The sequence below is a fragment of the Patiria miniata genome, unplaced genomic scaffold, assembly GCF_015706575.1.
Source record: "Patiria miniata isolate m_02_andy unplaced genomic scaffold, ASM1570657v1 HiC_scaffold_10, whole genome shotgun sequence".
NCBI classification, from domain to species: domain Eukaryota; kingdom Metazoa; phylum Echinodermata; class Asteroidea; order Valvatida; family Asterinidae; genus Patiria; species Patiria miniata.
Genome location: NW_024037048.1, coordinates 1,649,227 through 1,671,422, shown reverse-complemented (window position 1 = coordinate 1,671,422; position 22,196 = coordinate 1,649,227). Strand labels below are relative to the sequence as shown.

Here is a 22,196-nt window from a genome sequence, read left to right as displayed (position 1 = left end):
GAATCATCCGGCCTCAAAATGAACACAATAATCTCACAAAAAGATCACATTATACACTAAAGTACTTACAGGGACGAATCTATAATACTAACCTTCCAAAATGATATAAATTTGGAGCATGGCCGGAGCCATGCTCCCTACAAAATAGAGAGAATATATGCCCCAAATTTGTTGTGGTCTTCTCTGTTCAAGTCGAGTCCCACAGAAGAAAACTTGTTACAAGTTGCCTTTGCGCGGGAAGCACAAAGGTCACAATATGCAAATCACCTTGCTAAACTTTTGGACGAACAACTGAGGGCGCACTTGGTCTCCCTACAAAAGTATTCATTTAAAGTAATATATCTTTGTAAAAAGAGGAGAATGGGTTTTACAGAAAAGATAACTGCTGTTATAAACGTTATTTATTTGTTGTTGTATATGCAAAAAGTAATATTCAACATCACACTAAAGATTTTCTGTGATTTTACAATGCGCAATTATTACACAAGAATATAATGTCTTGTAAAATCTGATTTTTTTTTCATTTACATAATTTTGCCCTGTGATACTACTAGCCCAAAATATTTGCCGAGAGCTAAGGGCTCTCTGCTGCATTTATAAATTTGAATTAAGGCACAATGCTTGGATAACACTATTTCAAATAACGCTGTGATGTTCATTTTGGCCACAAGCCTTTCCACAGCCGGCAAATCTGTCATGCGTTTTGTCAAAACAAGTGCGACTGCACAATAAGCTCTGGCCGTCTTGCATGAAAGTCTTGCATGATATGATACAATTATTCACTTGGTCATGATTGTCAATTGAAATAAGAGTTTCCCATTTTATTGAAAGTCACAATGCAAAATAAAAGTGACCTTCATAATGCAACTGTATACTCACTCTTAGGCCCTGAAGACTCATTAAACTGACACAGGGCCAGAGGCAGGGGTGATGTATAGTCACAGGTGTGTAGAAGCCCCCTGACTTCCTAAGTTCGTAGCGCAAAAAAATACCACACATTATCTTTCCTCTTATCAAAAATCGTTCATAAACAATGTCACAAATTAAATTAGGTTTTGCCCTTCACTGACGTTTTTTAAACACTGTATACTCAGTGTGTTACCTCCCGAGTGAAAGTTGGAAAAAATCACTCGGGTGGGACTCGAACCCACGACCTCCTACTTTCTAGTGCAGATGTCTTACCACTCGACCACCGAGCTAACGGGATCGGTAGGCCGGTTCGAATCTGATGAACATAGCAGCGGGTACCGCATAAACTATTATAAGATGGAATTTTTGCGTCGGGGTGATATAAATCAAATTAGGTTTTGCCCTTCACCGACGTTTTTTAAACACTGTATACTCAGTGTGTTACCTCCCGAGTGAAAGTTGGAAAAAATCACTCGGGTGGGACTCGAACCCACGACCTCCTGCTTTCTAGTGCAGATGTCTTACCACTCGACCACCGAGCTAACGGGATCGGTAGGCCGGTTCGAATCTGATGAACATAGCAGCGGGTACCGCATAAACTATTATAAGATGGAATTTTTGCGGTACCCGCTGCTATGTTCATCAGATTCGAACCGGCCTACCGATCCCGTTAGCTCGGTGGTCGAGTGGTAAGACATCTGCACTAGAAAGCAGGAGGTCGTGGGTTCGAGTCCCACCCGAGTGATTTTTTCCAACTTTCACTCGGGAGGTAACACACTGAGTATACAGTGTTTAAAAAACGTCGGTGAAGGGCAAAACCTAATTTGATTTATATCACCCCGACGCAAAAATTCCATCTTATAATGTCACAAATTGTTGCAAACAATTTTTGTCAAGTATTTAATGTATTTTGTTTGCTTTTTTTTGACAGTTACCATTTGGTACTTACAGTTTTATGGGTGAGTTAGGGGGGTTTGTTTTTGGTCAAATTTTTTTTGGGGGGGACCAACCGACCGACCCACACCCGACTGACTTGTAGAAGCTCTGTTGCCAGAGCTTAAAAATAGACCCTTCTAGACAGCTGATCATACACAGGTTTTAGAAATATTGTTAAAAAATATTTACTACCCCCATAGGGAAATGTTGTGTTTACACAGTGTTCATGAACCCGTGCACATGGTTATGGTAACAGTTGAACTCTGAGTGACTTTAAAACTTCAGCACCGTATTGAATTTACTCTCATTTCCAACACAAAAATTCATAGTAAAGTTCTCCGAAATCAAGAAAATGAATCTCCGTGAATCCGGAAGCTTTCAGCGATACTCATGAATATCTAACTTGATGCAACACAGCGCTCCGAGGCCATCTGCGAAATACAAGTACAAATCCTTGTCTTTGTTATCGGCCTTCCCATCATCCTTTGGGCCTCGGAGGTAGACCGGTAGGAATTCGTGACGACCCCGACCGATGAATGGATGGGTGGCGATGATGTTGCCGGCCATGTCAAACCAGTAGAGATTCTCTCTGTAGTAAGCCTGGGTCTCGTCACTGAAGATAGTAGCAGAAACTACGAAGCCAGCTGTGAATGTAAAGGATGCATACAGATTTTAAAAAAGAAAGAAACCAAACAGAAACCAAAATCAATGACTTAAAAGATATTTTTACCAGAGGACACGAACCTTGCGTACCATTTGGTTTGCCCATCACTGATGTAATTTTATAAACACTTTATATTCGGCTCAGTTGGAGGGGACTCGAAACCCGCAACCTTATGCTTACTATAGTTCAGATATCTCAATCCACCAGACCTGACGACAGAGCCGCCAGGCCTAGACAGTGAACAAAGTTATTTTAGGGTGTACCAATCGAGTCAGTGCACAAGCACCACAGGTTTTTTCGGTACAGATTACACTTAAAGGGGACGATTCAAAAGCATGATCTCTCTTTCAGGCGTCTTGATTAATGACACTCTGTACATATGACTTGATGTTTTGCATAGTAAATGACGTAAAGTAGAAAGATTGCAGGGGGTTAACACCATGTGGAAAGCAACCTTGTCTTGGAAGAAGTGTGGTTCTGAAAAAGACAACAGTAGGTTGAGTGTAGAACTTGACTTTCCAACAGCGAGCTCTGTCAGTTCTTAGGAAGGTGAGTGATGGTCTGCGGATGATCCGGCATCCTGCATCCCACACACCCCAGCGCACAAGCATCCAGCAGTCACACCCCACTGCACACCCACAGCCTTAAGGCTTCCAGCATCATCCACAGCCAACCACTCACCCTCCCGAGGATGGACAGAGCACACTGTCCAACAGTCAACCAACTGGTTCTTTTTAGAACCACACTTCTTCCAAGAAGATATTACTTTCCACATGGTGCTGCCCGCAATCTTTCAACTTATATGACACTCTCGTTGAGTAGTTGAGTGGTCTTGATTTCTAAACATGAAGTTATGGATCTTAAAAAAACCCTGACCAGACAATTTATAAGCTTTCCACAGAAAATACCATAGGCTTTTCATATTTACCCGTTTCGCTAAGATAGCACAGTTCCACTGGCTTTCCTGGCACCATGACATCCTTTACTTCCAAGACATTGGGTGTCTCTTCGCCCTCTCTGTATGAAAGACAGAAAAGTAACCAGCTCAAAGGCTGTTTTACATTACGGTCATGTGATAAGAAATAAAAGCATTAAAAGAATAGTAAGAAAAAAAACTGTAAGGGCTTCACACTCATTAGTTCTGATCCAGGTATGTCCCCCTCACTTTTGAGAAGCGATCCCTGCCTCCAGGAAAGGTGAACTTGCCCTCTGTGCAGAACAGCACCACATTGATACAAGAACACAGAATCCTCCACAATGAGCAACTGATAACTGAATTTATTGGCAGTCATTCCCTCGTGACAGCATCTGCCACAAAGAATAGACAAAATGCAGCCATGGGCGGAGTCGTATCCTGTCTCCCCCAGAGCCCTAAGCTCCTGCATCAATATAGAAGAGATTGATGACCGCATCACCGTGATAACACTGGAAGGGAATCCACGTACCACCATAATCTGTTGCTACAGCCCAACTAACGTATCTCCTGAAGAAGACATCAATCACTTCTATCGGATCCTCTCCTCCCCACCTCTGCCATCCCTGCTCATCACATGCTCTTTATCGCAGGTGACTTCAATGCAAAAGTTGGTCCGGATGAAGCTCTCTTCACCTATAGCTCTAAAACCAACGGAAACGGTCAGCTCATGATTGACTTTATGGATAACTTCAGCATTTTTGCAACAAACACACGTTTCCAGAAACGTCACAACAGGTTATGGACCTTCACGTGTCCAAATGGAACACGTGGTCAACTTGACTATATCCTTACAAGGGGAAAGTGGAGAAACAGTATTAAAGATTGCACTGCTTTTAACTCCTTTGAAAGTGTTGGTTCTGATCACAGTGTTTCCTGCGAATGCCAAATCAGCAGAGTAAACGCCCAACTAAGGACCCAATGAGGAATATTGACTGGAAGAAGGTATCTGCAGATGAAAAATTCAGGAAAAATTATGCAGTTACAGTCATAACCATTATTCTTCTCTAATGGATGAACTCCCAGAAGACGAAATCAACGCAAACACCTCTTATGACACTCTCACAGTTGCCAACAGGGAGATTGCTCTGAAAATCCTCCCAAAACGCAAGAGAAGGAGTTTCAAACTGGGCAACACAGATAACATTATCAAGGCCAGAAAGGACCTCCAAAAGGCTGCTGAAGCAAACCGCTCTCGCTCCACGAGAAATACATGTAGACAACTGGACAAGGCATACACAGAAATGCTTGAAAAAATGCACAGAGATCCAGGATGCACACGCTGAAAACAGGCATGCTGAAGCTTGGGATGTGCTTCGAGAAATCACCAACAAGAAAGCAACTCCACTATGCGTCTTAAGGGTGAAAGCAATGCTGAATGGCTCCAATCTTGGTACGAGCATTTCAACACCCTTCTTAGTAGTCCTGAACCAGAGGAAGTCAATTTGACCGACCCATTCTTCAATCAGAAAGTCTCAAAAACGCTCCCTATCAGCTCCAGCCCGTTTACTCAACACGAACTTAGAGAATGCCTTGCTAAAGTCGACTGCCTCAAAATACCAGGACTAGACTTCATTTCAGCAATTATCTGTAAACACCCAAGATTCCGTGAAGAACTCCTATATTTCTGCAACGAAACACTCAAGGGGAACAAGCCTCAAAGCTTCTCTAAATCATTCATTGTTCCTATCCCGGAGAAAGGAGACCTTCACAAGGCTGAAAACTATAGAGGCATCACACTTACTGTGATTGCTTCAACGATATACAACTCACTCCTCCTGAACCGACTCACGAAGCAAAAAGAGCCAATCCTCCTACCTAATCAAAATGGCTTCCGTAAAGGAAGATCAACTCTATCGCAAATACTGGTGTAAGAAGAAGTTTGTTTTTTTATTATTGTTTTAACCCCCCCCCCCCACCCCCTTTTTATGTAATGATCCTATCCCTCACAGTAAAAAGTTTGTGTAGTTATCCCCTACAGATAAGTTGATCAGTCCATGAATCTTCTTTACTGATTTTCCATTGAACATTGCCCCAAGTTTCGCTAAATAGGTCTATTGTTAATATCAGGGTGTCTTTTCAAATGTAAGGAACTATTGTGTACAGTTAGGTAAGAGTTGGGAGTCTGGGGAAAAGTTTGTCTCACCTTCCCTTGGATAACAGTCACCCCAGATTTGTTTAATAATAAACCAGAATGGAAGATGAACCTGTGTTCGAGTCTTTTCTTTTGTTTGTAGGTATGGTAGAAAACTCCCACTCTTGTTTAAAGTTAATTTTAGCATGTTAGAGTGAAGTGTGAAAAGAAAAGTGATGTGTAAAGTAACAGTGCTAGTGTGAGAGCAGAAAGCCAGATGCTTCCGTCCAGAAAACAGGTTATAGTGAGCTCCACCAAAACTTCAACTTTATTGGCCAAAGACCCAAACCAAAAGGCACTTTTGCCACAGTTGACACAATATCAGGTGTCAAAAAAGAGTATGAGCAAATGTACATACATGTAGTCTTAGTCAAAGCAGGGCTGAGAAGACTGAGAAGTTGCCCGAGTACAGAGGTTTGTTTGTCAAGATAGGCTGGGAGTGGAGCAGAACTCAACCCAAGTCCAAGCATTACGTCTAGAAGAGATTCGTAAATGTTTATACTTTAAGTATTGTTGATTGAAAGTCTGTATAATTAATGAACTTAGGCAAGATGCTGTTCAAGATCTCTTTATATGAAAGTTAAGAACAAGTTATCAATTTATAGTTTTGAATTTAATGACTTAAAAGGCACCTCAACTTTGAAGGGCTCGCCTGTTTACTTTAAAGGATTTGAAGAGTGTAAAAAAAATGTTTTAGAAGTGAATACTTTAAAAATTTAGGACTTAACGTACCATATTACCTGCTATAATTTAAAAGAACAGAGGATCCAGTACTTGTAAGGTTTTGGATCTTTCTTTAATAGATGGCCACCATAAATGCCGCAAAGATAATCTTGCTACCCTCATCTCCTACCTGTTGATGGTCACAAGCAGCAGAGAAAGTCGGTCCATCCTAAAACCTGCAACCAAGCTGGGGGACATCTGACTCAAGTGACCAACTCAAACATTGGGAGCCGGACAACATTGAGGGACGTACCACATCAGTTTTATAGAACTTTCCGATTTGTTAATTAGTCGAAAGCATCATACATTTTGATTGGCAAGAAGCCTGATAATTTTGATAACAAGATTGATTACTTTTTCTTATTAGTTTTTATGCCTATGGTCTTATGGTTGGTGTTAAAACTTAAATGATTATTTCACTTGAAAGTTTTATGCTTGTATGAGACATTGTAAATAAAATAAATTTGTAGAAAGAAAAGAAATTGAAAACTACAGCCCCATCTTTTGGCAGTCGTATTCTTACAACTGGCTTTGAGGAGAATCATCGAGGAAATAAGAATAGCAGAGAGAAGGGCAACCATTGTATTTATCAACTTCTCCAAGGTCTTCGATAACATTAAGGAAGCGTGATGCTGCACATACTATCTCCATATGGCATCCCAGATCCATTTGTCAATGTTATCGCCACCATGTATGATCATCCCTCCTGCTTTGCTCTCACACCTGATGGGCCAACCCAGGACTTTGAGACCAACATAGGAATCCTTCAAGGAGATACTCTTGCACCATTTTTGTTCGCAATGGCAGTAGATTAGTACTGAAACAATCGCTTGACCTCCTTAACTTCAAGGGCCTGACCATCTAGTCTCAATCCTCCAGGCGCCATCCAAGCAGGCACGGACCGTGATTATGCCGACGACTTGGCCATCACTGCGGACCTCATTGCAAATGCACAAGATCTGTTAACATCCCTCAAGTCTGCCGCATTTAAGGTTGGCCTAACACTTAACGCCAAGAAAACAGAGTAAATGACATTCTATGAACCAGACAACCACCAGCATATTACTACCTCAAACGGGTCTTCACTCTAAGAAGTCAATAACTTCAAATACCTTGGGTCGCTTGTAGCAGATAGCTAGAAGGACTTCCTAGCACGTAAGGGGAATGCTTGACCCTTACAAATACAAAACTCTCTTTCATGCATGCATTGAAATCATCCTGCTTTATGGTTCGGATGAAGACAGACCTTGAAAAGCGCCTAGATGGCACCTACACCAGACTTCTAATGAGAGTTCAATATCTGAGCTGGAAGGATCACCCCACAAAGGAACAGATCTATGGAAACATTCCACCTATCTTCTCCTCAATCATTGCAATGAAAAGAGCACGCTTCGCTGGCCACTGCCACCGTGCAAAGGAACAAATCATTTCCGACCTTATTATCTGGCGTCTACCAAATGCACGCAGGGGCAGACGACGAAAGACTTTTCCAGATGTGATTGCAAGGGATACAGGACTACTGTTTGAAGACCTAAGTAACGCCATGGCAGACAGAGACACTTGGCACGACATTGTCAAAAGCATCTCGGCTGCGGCCGAAGGATGATGAAACTTGAATCCTCGATCCTGATTGGTTGATCAATGGCAACATGCCGTGCTACATACACTGTAGCACAGCTACGGTCCATACTGCACATTCCATAGAAACACCCACGCGTAATAGGATAACGGCTGAAAAAAATTGTGTGCATGTTTGAGTGTTTTTTGCATGAAGATAAATTCCTTAGTACGCTCGCGCTTGTGCGTATGTGTACCACCCGGGCCGAAGTGGGACACAGATGGGCTACAATATTCCATGTTCCACTTGCGCTCGCGGGATAACTAATATTATAGTTTATACATTTGCGCAACAAGAGACAAGTAGTTTTCTAACATACTCCATTTTGCGACGTCGCACAAGAAGTACATGGTTCTCCATGCCAAGGAAAGTTCCCCTGTACTGCTCAGTTCCGTCGCTCTTTGCTATTACCTCGTTTGTGCCCAACACCTTCAGAGACTCTAAAAAGGCAAAAAAATATGAAAAATCAAATGCGTAAATATCCTATCCCAAACTGGAATTTAACATACTCAGGAAAATAGAGAAAGCTAGCATCTCACAAAATGAGTCTAAGGGCCCCCCCCCCCCAAAGTCTTCGGTTTCTGGTATGGATCTTGCCCAAAAAGTGGTGCGGCGACGCATTTTTTTTCCCCTACTTTTTTTTTCTTCAAATGTCGGCCGACTCTCAAAAATATCCTTCAGGGTGGGGCTTGAGGTGACTTCAGTAAGGCCATAAGGCTTGAGAATTCTGCACCCACTTACTATCTGGACCAACACATCATTCTTCGGGAAATTTGGATGGTCAAGACAAAAATCAGAGAAAACGGTAATGTCAGATCATACGACGACATCAACATCATGCATGTGCTGCCAGGCCAGTCATTAGTCTGCTCCCTTACATATTGCACTAATTAAAAAGTGTTTACACATTCCAGATACACAATCATTGCTCCCTCAGTCTCGCTTCCAGATGCACAATTACATAATTGCAACACCGTCTGCAAATGGTGCCAACTAAATGAATGCAAAATATATGGGAGCCCAGAGAGGCCACATATAGCTTATACTCGATCATACCCCCTCTAAAAACACGTTAAAATTGCGCAGCAGCAAGATTTTAGTCAAATCAGTGAGTTTGGCGGTTTTGAGACGTCATCTTACATTAAAAAAAAAATTATAATTTTGCCGACGCGCATGGCTACGGTGATGCGCACACAGACCAGAAACCAGAGACTTTTTTTTAGCCAAAAGTACTTCTGGTTGTTTTTTTTTACCTTGATAATGGCTTTCAAGAGCGGGAGTGGGAAAGGAATACTTGAGAATACATTTCTGAGTAAAGTAATAAAGTCTGTCCTGAGCCAATGTGGACCATCAGGCTGGGGTTTATCTCCGGTTTCAGTGACAGGAAACATCTAAGAATATTTCTACTCCCCCTGGATTGGATGCTCTTCCATCGCAGGTTACTCCCCAGCTAATGCCGTTACCCATTTACACTTCTGGGTTGAGAGAGGCAAGTGGGGGTGATGTCGCTTACCCAAGAACATGCCATATGGCCAGCGGCTGGATTTGAACCCCTGACCTTCTGATCATGAGTCACTAGAAGTATGTGGTTGGCCACATTCCCCCCCCCCCATCCCCCAAACACACTCTCTAGCCATGACAAATTACAAACTACGTACTTGAGTCATGAACCTTAACCATGAAACCACACTCCCCACAATACATTTTTTAGCAACATAAATATTCCGGCCTTTACGGTATTGACTCACTTGCACTTGCAATAGGCAGATACAAGAGCAGTCCGTTGTCATTGGAAGGTGCGACAAAATCACTGGAATTGAGGTGAACGATCACGAGAGGCTCCAGCGAGTTGATAGCCAGAGCGTAAACGCCCTCTATTGTTGAGATGTAGACGGTGCTCTGGGCCACTGCCACTTTCTCTATTCTGGCAAACTCGGCTGACCACTTCTCTTCCTGTGTCTCATAGTCACACACTGTGACCCTAAAGAAAATATAATATTTATCCAGGGTTTGACCATAACTTTTTTGCTGACTAGCCAGCAGGGCTACTAAAACAGACTCTTCACTAGCCTGCAGTTAATTTCACTAGCCCGCATGGTGTGTCCCATAAACAACAATGTTCATACATGTAAACCGTGTCTATAGAGCCTGAAACTTGACCCCTGATGTCACTTCAGAGAGTTTGAAAATAATTCAGAAGATTTTGGATATTGATATATCTTGAGGCCAATTTAGCTTCATACATGTAAGAACAGTTGGATGGCTTGGTTTACACCGAGCACTACATTTAGGATTTTATTAATCTTAAGGAACACAAATAAGGAATTTGGCGTAAAGAATAACAAGAATTAATAAGTTCTTACTTTGTTCTGATTTTGTTAGTGCCAATAATTTTGGGTCCTTCACATGATGTAAAATATCGCGCCTTGCTGACATCTTGCTCCTTTCTTTTCTCAAAAGTCTTGAAGCTGATGACATCACCGCTCTCATCGAATACATGCATCCTTAAAAAGATAAGGAATAAAATGGTCATTGAATCGTTTCATATTGTAGTCGGAGCTGATAAAGTATTGCATTGGTCACAGGTTTGAATAATGCTAAGTCACTTTTTCTGTTAAAGGTACATGTTCAACATTTGCTATTGCTGTAATTTTTCAGAACTGGACGGATAGGGGGGTAATTAATTTATAGGAAATATTGTTACACCGACCTGTTTCAAGTTTTGTGTTCATAGATGCTGGAAAAACCAAGAAAGAAAAGCTGTTCTCGTAGTCTGGTTCCCTGACCCTACTTCAGACAAAACAGAGCAATTTACCGAAGTCTGGGAATTGTCAGTTCAGGGAACCATGAGACTAGCTGGATTGCCAAACATCGTTGGACACTGATGCAAAATTCCACTTTTCTTGAAAATGACAGCACACTGGGTGCCATGATTTAACAGGATGTTATTCACTTACACCAAGTAAGGTATTTCATAATAATTTTTATATATATATATATATATTTTGTTATGTTTGCAAATGTTGTATATTACCTTTAGTCCACTTGCCCCTGGATTACACTCATCGACGAATCCGTAAAATCAGAAGAGTGTAGGGACAGTTTGGGGGCAACAAAATGGCTGATGGATACCGAGCGAATTGGGCAAGCACGAATCTGCAACGCTAATGTAAGTTAACCCATTTACCCCGGTTAAATTGGCAGCAAATGTTTCATGTTGTCAAATGTGAATCACATCCGCGTGAAGTATCATTTACCTACTTAAAAGAAGTAACAGGCAGGGTACTTCAGGGCACGTACAGGGCCCTTAACCCTATAACCTCCATGAAGTATCAAAGCCCAACCCATCAAAGCCCAACGGCATCTTTTATTGGAATCTGTCAGGATGGGTACAGTACCCCTAAACCGACAGTCGTGTACATTGGGTTTGGCACATCTCCAGAATCAAAGTAAACAAGTCAGGTGTGTTTACAAACACAAATGCCCCGCAACCGTGACTGCTCCCATGACATAGCGCCACTCTTTTAACGTCAACTTACATGTACTTGGGTCACATGGAACGTTCATTGACATCATTAGTGTTTTCTGTAGGTTTTATATGAATTAATCCCTATGATCTCAAAATAAATACAAGATTTCTATTGTTTTAGACACTGTGACCTTGACCCTCGACATTTCGGGCCCCAATGCAATAGGCTTCTTAGGATTACCAAGAACAATCCACAAACCAAATTTGAAAGTTCACATATAAAGTATTTCTCAAGTTATCGCGCTGACAAAAATTCTTTTGTTTTAGCCACTGTGACCTTGACCCTTGACCTTTTGGTTCCCAATGCAATAGGCTTCTTAGGATTACCAAGAACAATCCACAAACCAAATTGAAGTTCACATGTAAAGTAGTTTTTAAGTTATTGCGCTAAGAAAATTTCTTTTGTTTAATCCACTGTGACCTTGACCCTTGACCTTTCGGCCTTCAATGCAATAGGCTTCTTAGGATTACCAAGAACAATCCGCAAACCAAATTTGAAGTTCACATGTAAAGTATTTCTCAAGTTATCGCTCTGACAAGATTTCTAATGTTTTAGCCACTGTGAACTTGACCCTTGACCTTTTGGCCCCAATGCAATAGGCTTCTTAGGATTACCAAAAACAATCCACAAACCAAATTTGAAGTTCACATGTAAAGTATTTCTCAAGTTATCGCTCTGACAAGATTTCTAATGTTTTAGCCACTGTGAACTTGACCCTTGACCTTTTGGCCCCAATGCAATAGGCTTCTTAGGATTACCAAAAACAATCCACAAACCAAATTTGAAGTTCATATGTTAAGTATTTCTCAAGTTATCGCGCTGACAAGATTTCTATTGTTTTAGCCACTGTGAACTTGACCCTTGACCTTTTGGCCCCAAATGCAATAGGCTTCTTAGAATTACCAAGAACAATCCACAAACCAAATTTGAAGTTCACATGTAAAGTATTTCTCAAGTTATCGCACTGACAAGATTTCTATTGTTTTAGCCACTGTGAACTTGATCCTTGACCTTTTGGCCCCAAATGCAATAGGCTTCTTAGGATTACCAAGAACAATCCACAAACCAAATTTGAAGTTCATATGTTAAGTATTTCTCAAGTTATCGCGCTGACACGATTTATCCGGACACACACACACACCCACCCACGTTTACGTTACATACCTTGTGTGGACATTCCTTTGTTTTCGTGTAGTTAAGAAAACTCGGTACAAAAAATAACTTTACTTAAACTGTGAAAACTCTTTTAACCCAATTTTTTTTCTATGATTCCCTATAGTGTTTCTCTTCATTCTGCTACAGATAAACCTAACCCAAAAATGCCTCTAAACCTGTTTTCCAGAAAGGGCAAAACCTTATGTGGACACGGCTTAGTCCACACAACGTTAACACAACCTGCATTATGTGGACATCTCTTGTTCACAAGTCCACATAGAGAATGTAAGACAAACTCACACCCACCCACAGTCGTGTTTTACTATACGCCTGAGGACAACCTATTGTGTTTCCCTTTGTCCCTCTAATATAACACTTTCCCATAGACTAAGCACATAACCGTACGATAGAGGACCGGTTTTAACAATAGGCACCGTCGTCCGAGGATCAAAGGCCACTTTGTGCTCCTACAAGAGCCCACCCACACACACACACACACACATTCTGGAATTTGTATTCCTGTGGAGACATTTCTTTGTTCTCGTGTAGTAAAGTTTTCGAGTGTGAAATTGAAGTTTCAAAATGCTCTTATTTTAACCAGAATTAATTTCCTGGGCTGAAATTTGGACTAAATATCCCTTTTCTAAAACTCTTCCATTTGCGACGGATCAACCTACCTTGGAAATTCCTAGTTTTTGAGTAAAATCCATATATCTATTTCGTGAAATTCTTGTGGAGACGTATTCATCTATAGAAATGTTCTTCTGGAGACGTATACAATCTTTTGTTCCCTATTGTGTTCATGTCTCCGTAAGGTAGTAAATTCCAGCACCCCTGTACACACACACCCCCACCCACACACACACCCACCCACCACACCCACGGAAGGACAAGGCGGAAACAGTATGCCCTTTCGGCTTCGCCGCGGGGCATAAAAACGACTGTGTGGGTGGGTGAGTTTGTCTTACATACGCAGTGTGGACTTCCGAACAAAAGACGTCCACATAATGTAGGTAGCACCGACGTTGTGTGGACTTGCCCACGTCCACACAGTGTTTCCCCATTTCTGGAAAACAGGTTTAGAGGCATTTTTGGGTTAGGTTTATCTGTAGCAGAATGAAGAGAAACACTAAAGGGAATCATAGAAAAAAAATTGGGTTGAAAGAGTTTTCACAGTTTGAGAAAAATGAGTTTTTTCACTGGTTTTTCTTAACTACACGAAAGCAATGGAAAGTCCACACTAGTCATGTGAAACAAGTGTGGGTGGGTGAGCTTGTCTTACATACGCAGTGTGGACTTCCGAACAAAAGACGTCCACATAATGTAGGTAGCACCGACGTTGTGTGGACTTACCCCACGTCCACACAGTGTTTCCCCATTTCTGGAAAACAGTTTAGAGGCATTTTTGGGTTAGGTTTATCTGTAGCAGAATGAAGAGAAACACTAAAGGGAATCATAGAAAAAAAATTGGGTTGAAAGAGTTTTCACAGTTTGAGAAAAATGAGTTTTCTCACTGGTTTTTCTTAACTACACGAAAGCAATGGAAAGTCCACACTAGTCATGTGAAACAAGTATGGGTGGGTGTGTGTGTGTCCGGATAAATCGTGTCAGCGCGATAACTTAAGAAATACTTAACATATGAACTTCAAATTTGGTTTGTGGATTGTTCTTGGTAATCCTAAGAAGCCTATTGCATTTGGGGCCAAAAGGTCAAGGGTCAAGGTCACAGAGGCTAAAACAAAAGAAATTTTGTCAGCGCGATAACTGGAGAAATACTTTACATATGAATTTCAAATTTGGTTTGGGTATTGTCCTTGGCAATCCTAAGAAGCCTATTGCATTTGGGGCCGAAAGGTCCAGGGTCAAGGTCACAGTGGCTAAAACAATAGAAATTTTGTCAGCGTGATAACTTGAGAAATACTTTACATGTGAACTTCAATTTGGTTTGTGGATCGTCCTTGGCAATCCTAAGAAGCCTATTGCATTTGGAGCCGCAAGGTCAAGGGTCAAGGTCACAGTGGCTAAAACAAAAGAAATTTTGTCAGTGTGATAACTTGAGAAATACTTTACATGTGAACTTCAAATTTGGTTTGTGAATTGTTCTTGGTAATCCGAAGAAGCCTATTGCATTGGGGGTCGCAAGTTCAAGGTTCAAGGTCACAGTGGCTAAAACAATAGGAATCTTGTATGTATTCTGAGATCATCGTCATAGGGATTAATTCATATAAACCTACAGAAAACACTAATGCTGTCAATGAACGTTCCATGTGACCAAGGTACATGCAAGTTGATGTTAAAAGAGTGGTGTTATATGTCATGGGAACAGTCACGGTTGCGGGGCATTTGTGTTTGTAAACACACCTGACTTGTTTGCTATGCTTCCGAGGATTGGCTTTGTGTTTTCCTTTGTTCCCTGATCTAAACCTTTCCCATAGACTTAGTGCACAAACCGGGGTTCGAGGACAATAGGCACCGTCGTTCGAGGATGAATGGCCCCTTTGTGCTCCTTTTGTTGTCCTCGAGCGTAATACAATACAGGAACACACCCACCCACCCACGGAAGGACAAGGCGGAAACAGTATGCCCCTTTGGCTTCGCCGCGGGGCATAAAAATGTGTGTGTGCAGTTTCCCATATGGTGTTCGAATTTGCCAAGTTGGGTATGGGTCCTAGTAAATTATGCTAGGAGGTTAGGGTTAATGGGTTAATTTTGCTGAAAATTAGTTAAAAAAATAAGTCAACTCAGTTTTGTGGTTAAATGGAGGATTGACTTACTTAAAGTGTGTTAGACTGTCATCTCGTTCATCACGACTATCAGTGAATGTAAAGAGCAGACCTGCTGTCGGGTTTGGAGCATTCCAGCAATGGCATTTACTTGGTACTACCCAGCTAGGCTTGCCTGCTCCATACAAGTAGGTTGTACGTTTCTCTTGACTTTTTCTTAAGATGGGGCGACTGAAACTTGCTGCAGAAGAGCAGTCTAGGAACTGTTATGAAACCATTGAAACCTATGACGTGCCTTCAAAGCAACAGAGTGAATTCACAGCAAGAGAGTGATTTTACATGTATCAAGTACCCATTATCAGTCGTCATAACATTTTTCCGTGTTCCACTCGCACTCGCGGGATGACTAATATTATAGTGTATATATTTGTGCAACAAGATAACTAATGAAGGGACCTATGCGATCATCATTAGAGTTAAACATACATAGCACAAATAATTCAAGATGTTTTCAAACCTATTTAATTTACAAAAACTAAGAAGCCTGCACCGCAGTTACTTGATAACATTCGAGGTGTACATGGTTAATTTTGACTTAACTTTGTTTTATGAAGTACCCGCTATTTATTATGTCAATCACTGTTGATTTATCATGTCAATCACATCGGTCTGCAGGCATAATGGACACACGTCAGCCTTTGTAAAATGACTAACGATTCTTAAAATATTTGTTAAGCATTTACAAAACTAAACAGAAATTATGTCATATCCTTAAATGTGACAGTCCACCATCAATGGGCTGTAAAGTTGCACGTCAATTTTGCAAAACTACAGGAAAAGTTTAAACAGTCAGTCCGAAAATTCAGTCAGAAATTAGTTGTTAAGTTGAACAAAGAAATTTCATGAAGCGGACTTGAGCCTGCAATCTCAAGATTGCAGTGACGCACCCAAGGCTGGGGGCCTCTGGGGGGCTTGAGCCCCCCTCCCCCCAAGAGGTTGACAATTTTTTTTAAGTCCCACGATTTGACCATGGTGATATGTATATGTGGCCTATACTGGAGTAGTATAATAGGGGTGTAAATGGCACCACCACCATCAAAATAAACTGTCCCCCCAAAAAAATTTTTGCAAAAAGAAAAACACTTTTTGAGCCTCCCACGGTCATCCACTCCCCCGCTCAATGTTGTTCTCTCCAGCTGATGGAGCACACACCGCACAATGAGAGACAACATTGAGCGGGGGCCGGGGGATTGGGGGCCCAGCGAGATTTGGCAAGGATTGTAGTCTATTTCCACACGCAGTGCGCACGTTAGCGTTGATGTATCCGACAGGATATTTTGCCGACTTCACCGATGGAGAGGGAGATGGAGACTGGAATAGGGTTTGAACTCACATCAGAACATACTCACCAATAATACGTCATATCTGCGCATCTGAAGCAGCAGCACCACCGTTGCCTTGCCAACATACAGAACACTTTTCAAGCGCATCTCTACAGTCTTGAACCTGTGCAAATTCTTTTTCCCGTAAACAAATTTGGCAAAGTCCCTATTGGTGGATGGGGTATGTTGGGGCGCTGGTTGCGAGGAACTTCCGTTGATTCTGGTTTCCATAAAGCTCTGCAATAGCTGTTGATGAAAATACAATGAAAGCGGCATCACAAACATGATGGAAATTACAAGAAAGCAGATTTTTATTCTAAAAAGAATGCATTTGTGAAAAACTAGGTTTCTATAAAAACGTGCTTAACCTAATGAACGAGAATGTAATAAAATCCATTTTTATGTTGGTTGTGGTTAGTCAAAAAAAATAGTTCTGCTTCCAACTCCATGGCATTCAAAAATAAGATAGATAGGTAGGGAATTTTGTTTGTGTACGGTGATATAGAGACGTATGCATGTAGTCAAGGGTTTATGAAAGAGGGAAAAATTGATGTATTTTGGTGTTTTTCCCCTTGTTTTTTCCAGAAAAAAATTAAGGTAGGGGTTGTCAGAATAGGGTAGGTAGGGAAACCGGAAGCAGTATTCTATATTTTTGTAGGGAGGGGGCCTTACTTTGTAGCAGTTATGCTGAAAATGTTATTCTGAGCAAACGGCAACCCAACTTTGTGAATAAATAAAATCAAGCAGAACATTATCTAGCAAAGCCTACAAATTTGGTTTCAACAGCTAATGTGACAAGTCTGGTATTAACTTACATCTAGAGTGCAGTCACAAGACCTGTTAATGCAGAAATCAATGAAGCCTTCAGCCTCTTTCATGCGGGCAGCCTGAGCATCACACTTTGGATTCTTCTCAAGCTGACTAGAAAAAGCTTCAAGTATTTGCTGAAACAAATCCAGTAATGCACAGTAAATTCACCACCTGAGATTCAATTTCAATAAGGGAATAAACATGTGCTTGGGAGGTGTTAAACACTAGGTTATAGGCTGGTTGGAGTCTGGAGTACTGATAATTACCCGAGGGGAAGTCGAGGGTAATTATCAGCATCCAGACTCCAACCAGTCTTAAACATGGTGTTAAATACCAACCAAGCACATACCTTTTCAGTCAAAAAATGGAGATTGACGTGCGTACTGCGCGATGATGCGCAGATGCAGCTGTGGGGAGTGGGTTGTGAATTTAGGACTATGAAATACATGTACTGACTCACTGGTAGTATTGTGCATGCCTATGTGGGGATTGTGAACGTTCAACCAACAAAACGGTAAAAGGCACTGGATTTCACAGGAGCCCAAATTTCATGTGACACTGGAAAAGCATTGAAGACCAGCCAGCCATGTCTTTATCATCCGTTTATTTAAGACCGGCCACGTGATGGGCTCTCGACCAATGGGAATTAGGCATTTATGTTAAATTGGCCTGCAGAAGACCGAGGTTTTATGGGTTTCGTGCGCCAAGAAAAGAGGGCACATTTTTACCTCTTTTGTGAGCTCTATGGAAGGGACACACAGGGTGCGCGTACGGTACTGTGCTGGTTCGTGCGCAAAGTACACATGACTTTCTGAATGTGGAAAAGTCATAGCCAACGTGTTTTCAAGTGAGCGTCAGGCACCGTTGGTGCGCAAATACATTCAAATTAAGCTTGTGATAGTCTCCGAGACCAATCCCTGCCTCAAATCACTTTGGATACATTCAAAATATGCAGTGGATGGATTGGAAACCAGTCTAGGTCTCCCCCAACTCTCCTTTTCTGGCCGTTGATGGGGTACTTGTGCACGGAGCCCATAGACTGATCAAGTCCATTCCACAAACGAGGCCTGTAGAAATGTAATGTGTTTCAGGGAATTTAATGTGCGGATGAATGGAACATACAGAATATTGGGTGATCTAGTGTGTACTAAAGACAGTGTTGTGGTATTCGTACTCGGTACTCGTACTCGAGTACTACTCGAGTACTTTTTTTGGAGTAGTCGTACTCCTACTTGTACTCGAATGTCAAAGTACTCGTACTTGAATAACAGTACTCGATAAAACAAAATACTCGTACTCGAATAGTGGTACTTGATAAAAAAAAAATGGTATAGCACTTACGTTACCACGGCCTTTATCGATACTTTGAGTTTCAAATGATCGATTGCGGAAAAATCAAAATGCTCTCTACTCTAAGCACGTCGTACAAACACAATTAACTGGGTCTGTATATAGGTCTGACTGGGCCTGGGCCAATTACCCACAATGAACCATTTGCCGTATGTGGGCACAATGGGCGATCATTGTACGCCGAGGTGTTCCTCAAAATAGAAAGATTCCCATATCTGGCCATCACTTGTCACCCTGTGCACAAACTCTATGGGACTGGGCTGAACATTTCTAAGCGTTTTCTCAGTTAAAATATAAAAAATTGTCCCTGTTAATATTGATTTTTTAGGACATTTTATCACTTTCTGATGTGATGGCCGATAGGTCATTTAACCCTAAAAGGGCCGGGGGGGGGGCGGAATCCGCCCCCCCCTCAACATTTTCCGCGATAGCTTCTAAAAAAAATTTTTTCGCGACCCGAGCTTTTATGACTTTTTAGCCTCGAGCTTTGCGCATCTTTTGATACCAAAAACATAAAAATCGGACCACGGGTTTGCACGTAGCGAAAAATTTTCGCCGTGAAAACTGAATTTTCGCATATACGTCGTGTACACCGAGCAGAATTGGCATTCATACATATGAATAATTAATTAGCCATAATTCCGAAACCCTTTGACCTATAGTCATGAAATTTCTTGGGCATGTTGAGGAAGAGTTGCTCTATGCATGTAGTGAGTTTCAAAAATTTTCGTCACTCGATGGCCGAGATCTTAGGGGGGGGGGCGGAATCCGCCCCCCCCCCCCCCCCCCCCCCCGGCTGAGAGATGGTCAAAATAACCCGGCCCCTTTAGGGTTAAGGGAAAAATTACTGATGACCAGATATGGGAATCTTTCCCTCAAAATGGGCGTACAATTAACTTGGGTGATTGGAGCAAAGCCGTTTTCTGAGCCCCGGTTTCAGTCCAATAATACAGGTCAAGCCCCATTGCCAATGTGCATGAATGGAGAAAGAGACACAGCCAAGCCGAGCTTTGAAAAAATAGCCCCTTAATCTGGTTACGGCATCAGGTCCACAGTGGCCTAGCCTTCAACAGAGGCCTACGAATGGGAAGCACACTAAATGCATACTGAGACACCTGCAAGAAAACGTGAATCTGCCGTTATTTTGCATGCACGTTGCATGTACTTTTGTACGTGCACGAGTACCGTCGACATTCACTTACGCTTGCCTGTGTGGCACTTCAGTCACTTTTTGTACACAAATTGTATGTGTTGTTCGTGCAAAGAACCCCAAAATACATGTGTCATGTCATCTGTGTCCACTGTTGTGAAGTTTGGGTTCAAGGATCACAGGGAATTTTGTCCAAAATGGGGTGAAACGCCACAGTGCAGCGTGCATGTTTTGTGCTGTTCGCATATCAGAAACATATGGGACAACTTTGAACTTCATCTTCGAACTTCATCAAGCATTATGCGGAACTTCATCTAGCTTAAGCGGAAGAAATACCCTGCTTTTGTAAGAACACTAAGAACAGTGGTTGAAACTAAGTAGAAACAAAGAATTGTTTTCTCGGCCATTTGAATACTTGTTGTACTTGTTTTGTTTTTTTAGTCTGAGGAATCCAAGGACCTGAAAAATACATCAATGATACTAATACAAATTAAATGCACAACACTGTATAGATTAATTTTATTGAATAACAGTTGACCTAAACTTTCATGTCTGTATCTCAGCTGTGTAGCGTTTCCTTGGAAAATACATTTACATTGATTTGAGACTGATGTTGCCGATTTAAAAAACAAATTAACTTCACGTAATTGAAAAAGCTTACAAAGATGAACCCTATCACAAGTGATTAACAGTACACATAATGTTAGGCTTCAAGCACAATATACCCTGTGCCATATTCGGAAATACAAGTACTCATACTCGTACTTGGAATACAAGTACTCGTACTCGTACTCGGAAGTACAAGTACTCGCACTGGGACATTCAAGTACTCGTACTCGGAGACCTATTCTTGTACTCTGGAGCACAAGAACCTGTACTCGGCAAATTAAGTACTCGGCAGTACTCGGTACTCAGAAAAAAGTACTTGACTACAACACTGACTAGAGATGAACAAGTATTAGGTCCGAATCTAAGTCAATTTTCAAATTCTTAGCCAACAGCATACCTTTTGCCCAACACTTACTGCGAGTCCCTGACCACTCTCTGTGAGATTAACCACCTATTATAGGATGCCTGAATAAATCCCCGTCATCTGATTGGTAGGTCGTTGATCACATGTCATTAAATTATTCGTCACAATGTACGGCGTGGCCGCACTGCGAAAATAGAAGTTTTATTCCACAGTAAATAGAACTTCCATTGCACAGTCACACTTTTTGGCAATTCTGACCAATCAGATGGGGAGGATTTATTCAGGTGTTATATAAAACAAATAATGAATGTTTCACGTTCATGCAATGGAAAGAATAATTTCATTCGGTAACAGATGGAATGTTCCATTCCATTCAGCTTCGCCTCGTGGAATGGAACATTTCATCCGTCACCTCATGAAATTATTCCTACCACTGCACTCACAAACATTCATTATTTGCATAATGTACCAGCTTATATTTCATTAATTTTTAGCCAGAATCGGTGTCCAAAAAGACTCGTCTGTACCTTCTTTTGTTCCTGCAAGACAGCATCAACAATGTTGACCGTGACCTTGGTCCCTCTTCTCCGGTAGACAACAGAGATAGCCGGCTGAGATTCCCTCTGGATCAACTTCAAGTTTTCCGCAGTTTGCTGTGAATATCTCTTGAAATCGACGGTAATGGGATGTCGGTTGGCTTCCAATTCGTAGTATTTGCTCATGCTTGTAATCATAACGCTAACTGTGGTCGACGTCAGAGGGTCGTTGTAAATAACGTTTGGTTGCGGGAGGGAACTGTTACAGTCAAAGTGAGCTGTAGGGGTGGAAATCAATGGAAGACAGCTTGATTACTATGTTTAAATGGTGACACATTGGTTGTGTTTCACTTTCAGAGTTCAATTTACGGACAATAAAATATGATTAACCCTAACTCCCTAATGACTCTTACTAGGAACTGGACCAAGTCCGTCAAAATCCATCAATCACTGTGCATCCAATACAAAACTGTACATGACATAATGGAATCCACCACTGACGCACTGGTTGACATTCATGGACTTGCTACACATGGCTTTTATCACAATTGCAGTACAGGAAGCTAGGCAAAATCAATCGGATACCCCTAGCACTGCTTCAGGCCATTAGGCCCAAGTCCATCGTACTCC

General features: G+C 41.6%; 1 protein-coding gene across 2 annotated transcripts in view; it reads right to left on the bottom strand.

Moving 5' to 3' along the window:
• Positions 1-1,845: 1,845 nt before the first annotated feature.
• Positions 1,846-22,196, bottom strand: part of LOC119735008 — a 56,922-nt gene continuing 36,571 nt past the window's right edge. For both annotated transcript variants that reach the window (XM_038208697.1, XM_038208689.1), the window contains exons 13-21: positions 21,558-21,844; positions 17,563-17,691; positions 16,775-16,993; positions 15,417-15,628; positions 10,321-10,461; positions 9,706-9,938; positions 8,277-8,397; positions 3,438-3,526; positions 1,846-2,489 (exon numbers count right to left, since the gene is read on the bottom strand). In XM_038208697.1, coding sequence (XP_038064625.1) covers positions 2,224-2,489; positions 3,438-3,526; positions 8,277-8,397; positions 9,706-9,938; positions 10,321-10,461; positions 15,417-15,628; positions 16,775-16,993; positions 17,563-17,691; positions 21,558-21,844 — 1,697 coding nt within the window. In that variant the 3' untranslated portion in view covers positions 1,846-2,223. The remainder of the gene's footprint in view (positions 2,490-3,437; positions 3,527-8,276; positions 8,398-9,705; positions 9,939-10,320; positions 10,462-15,416; positions 15,629-16,774; positions 16,994-17,562; positions 17,692-21,557; positions 21,845-22,196) is intronic.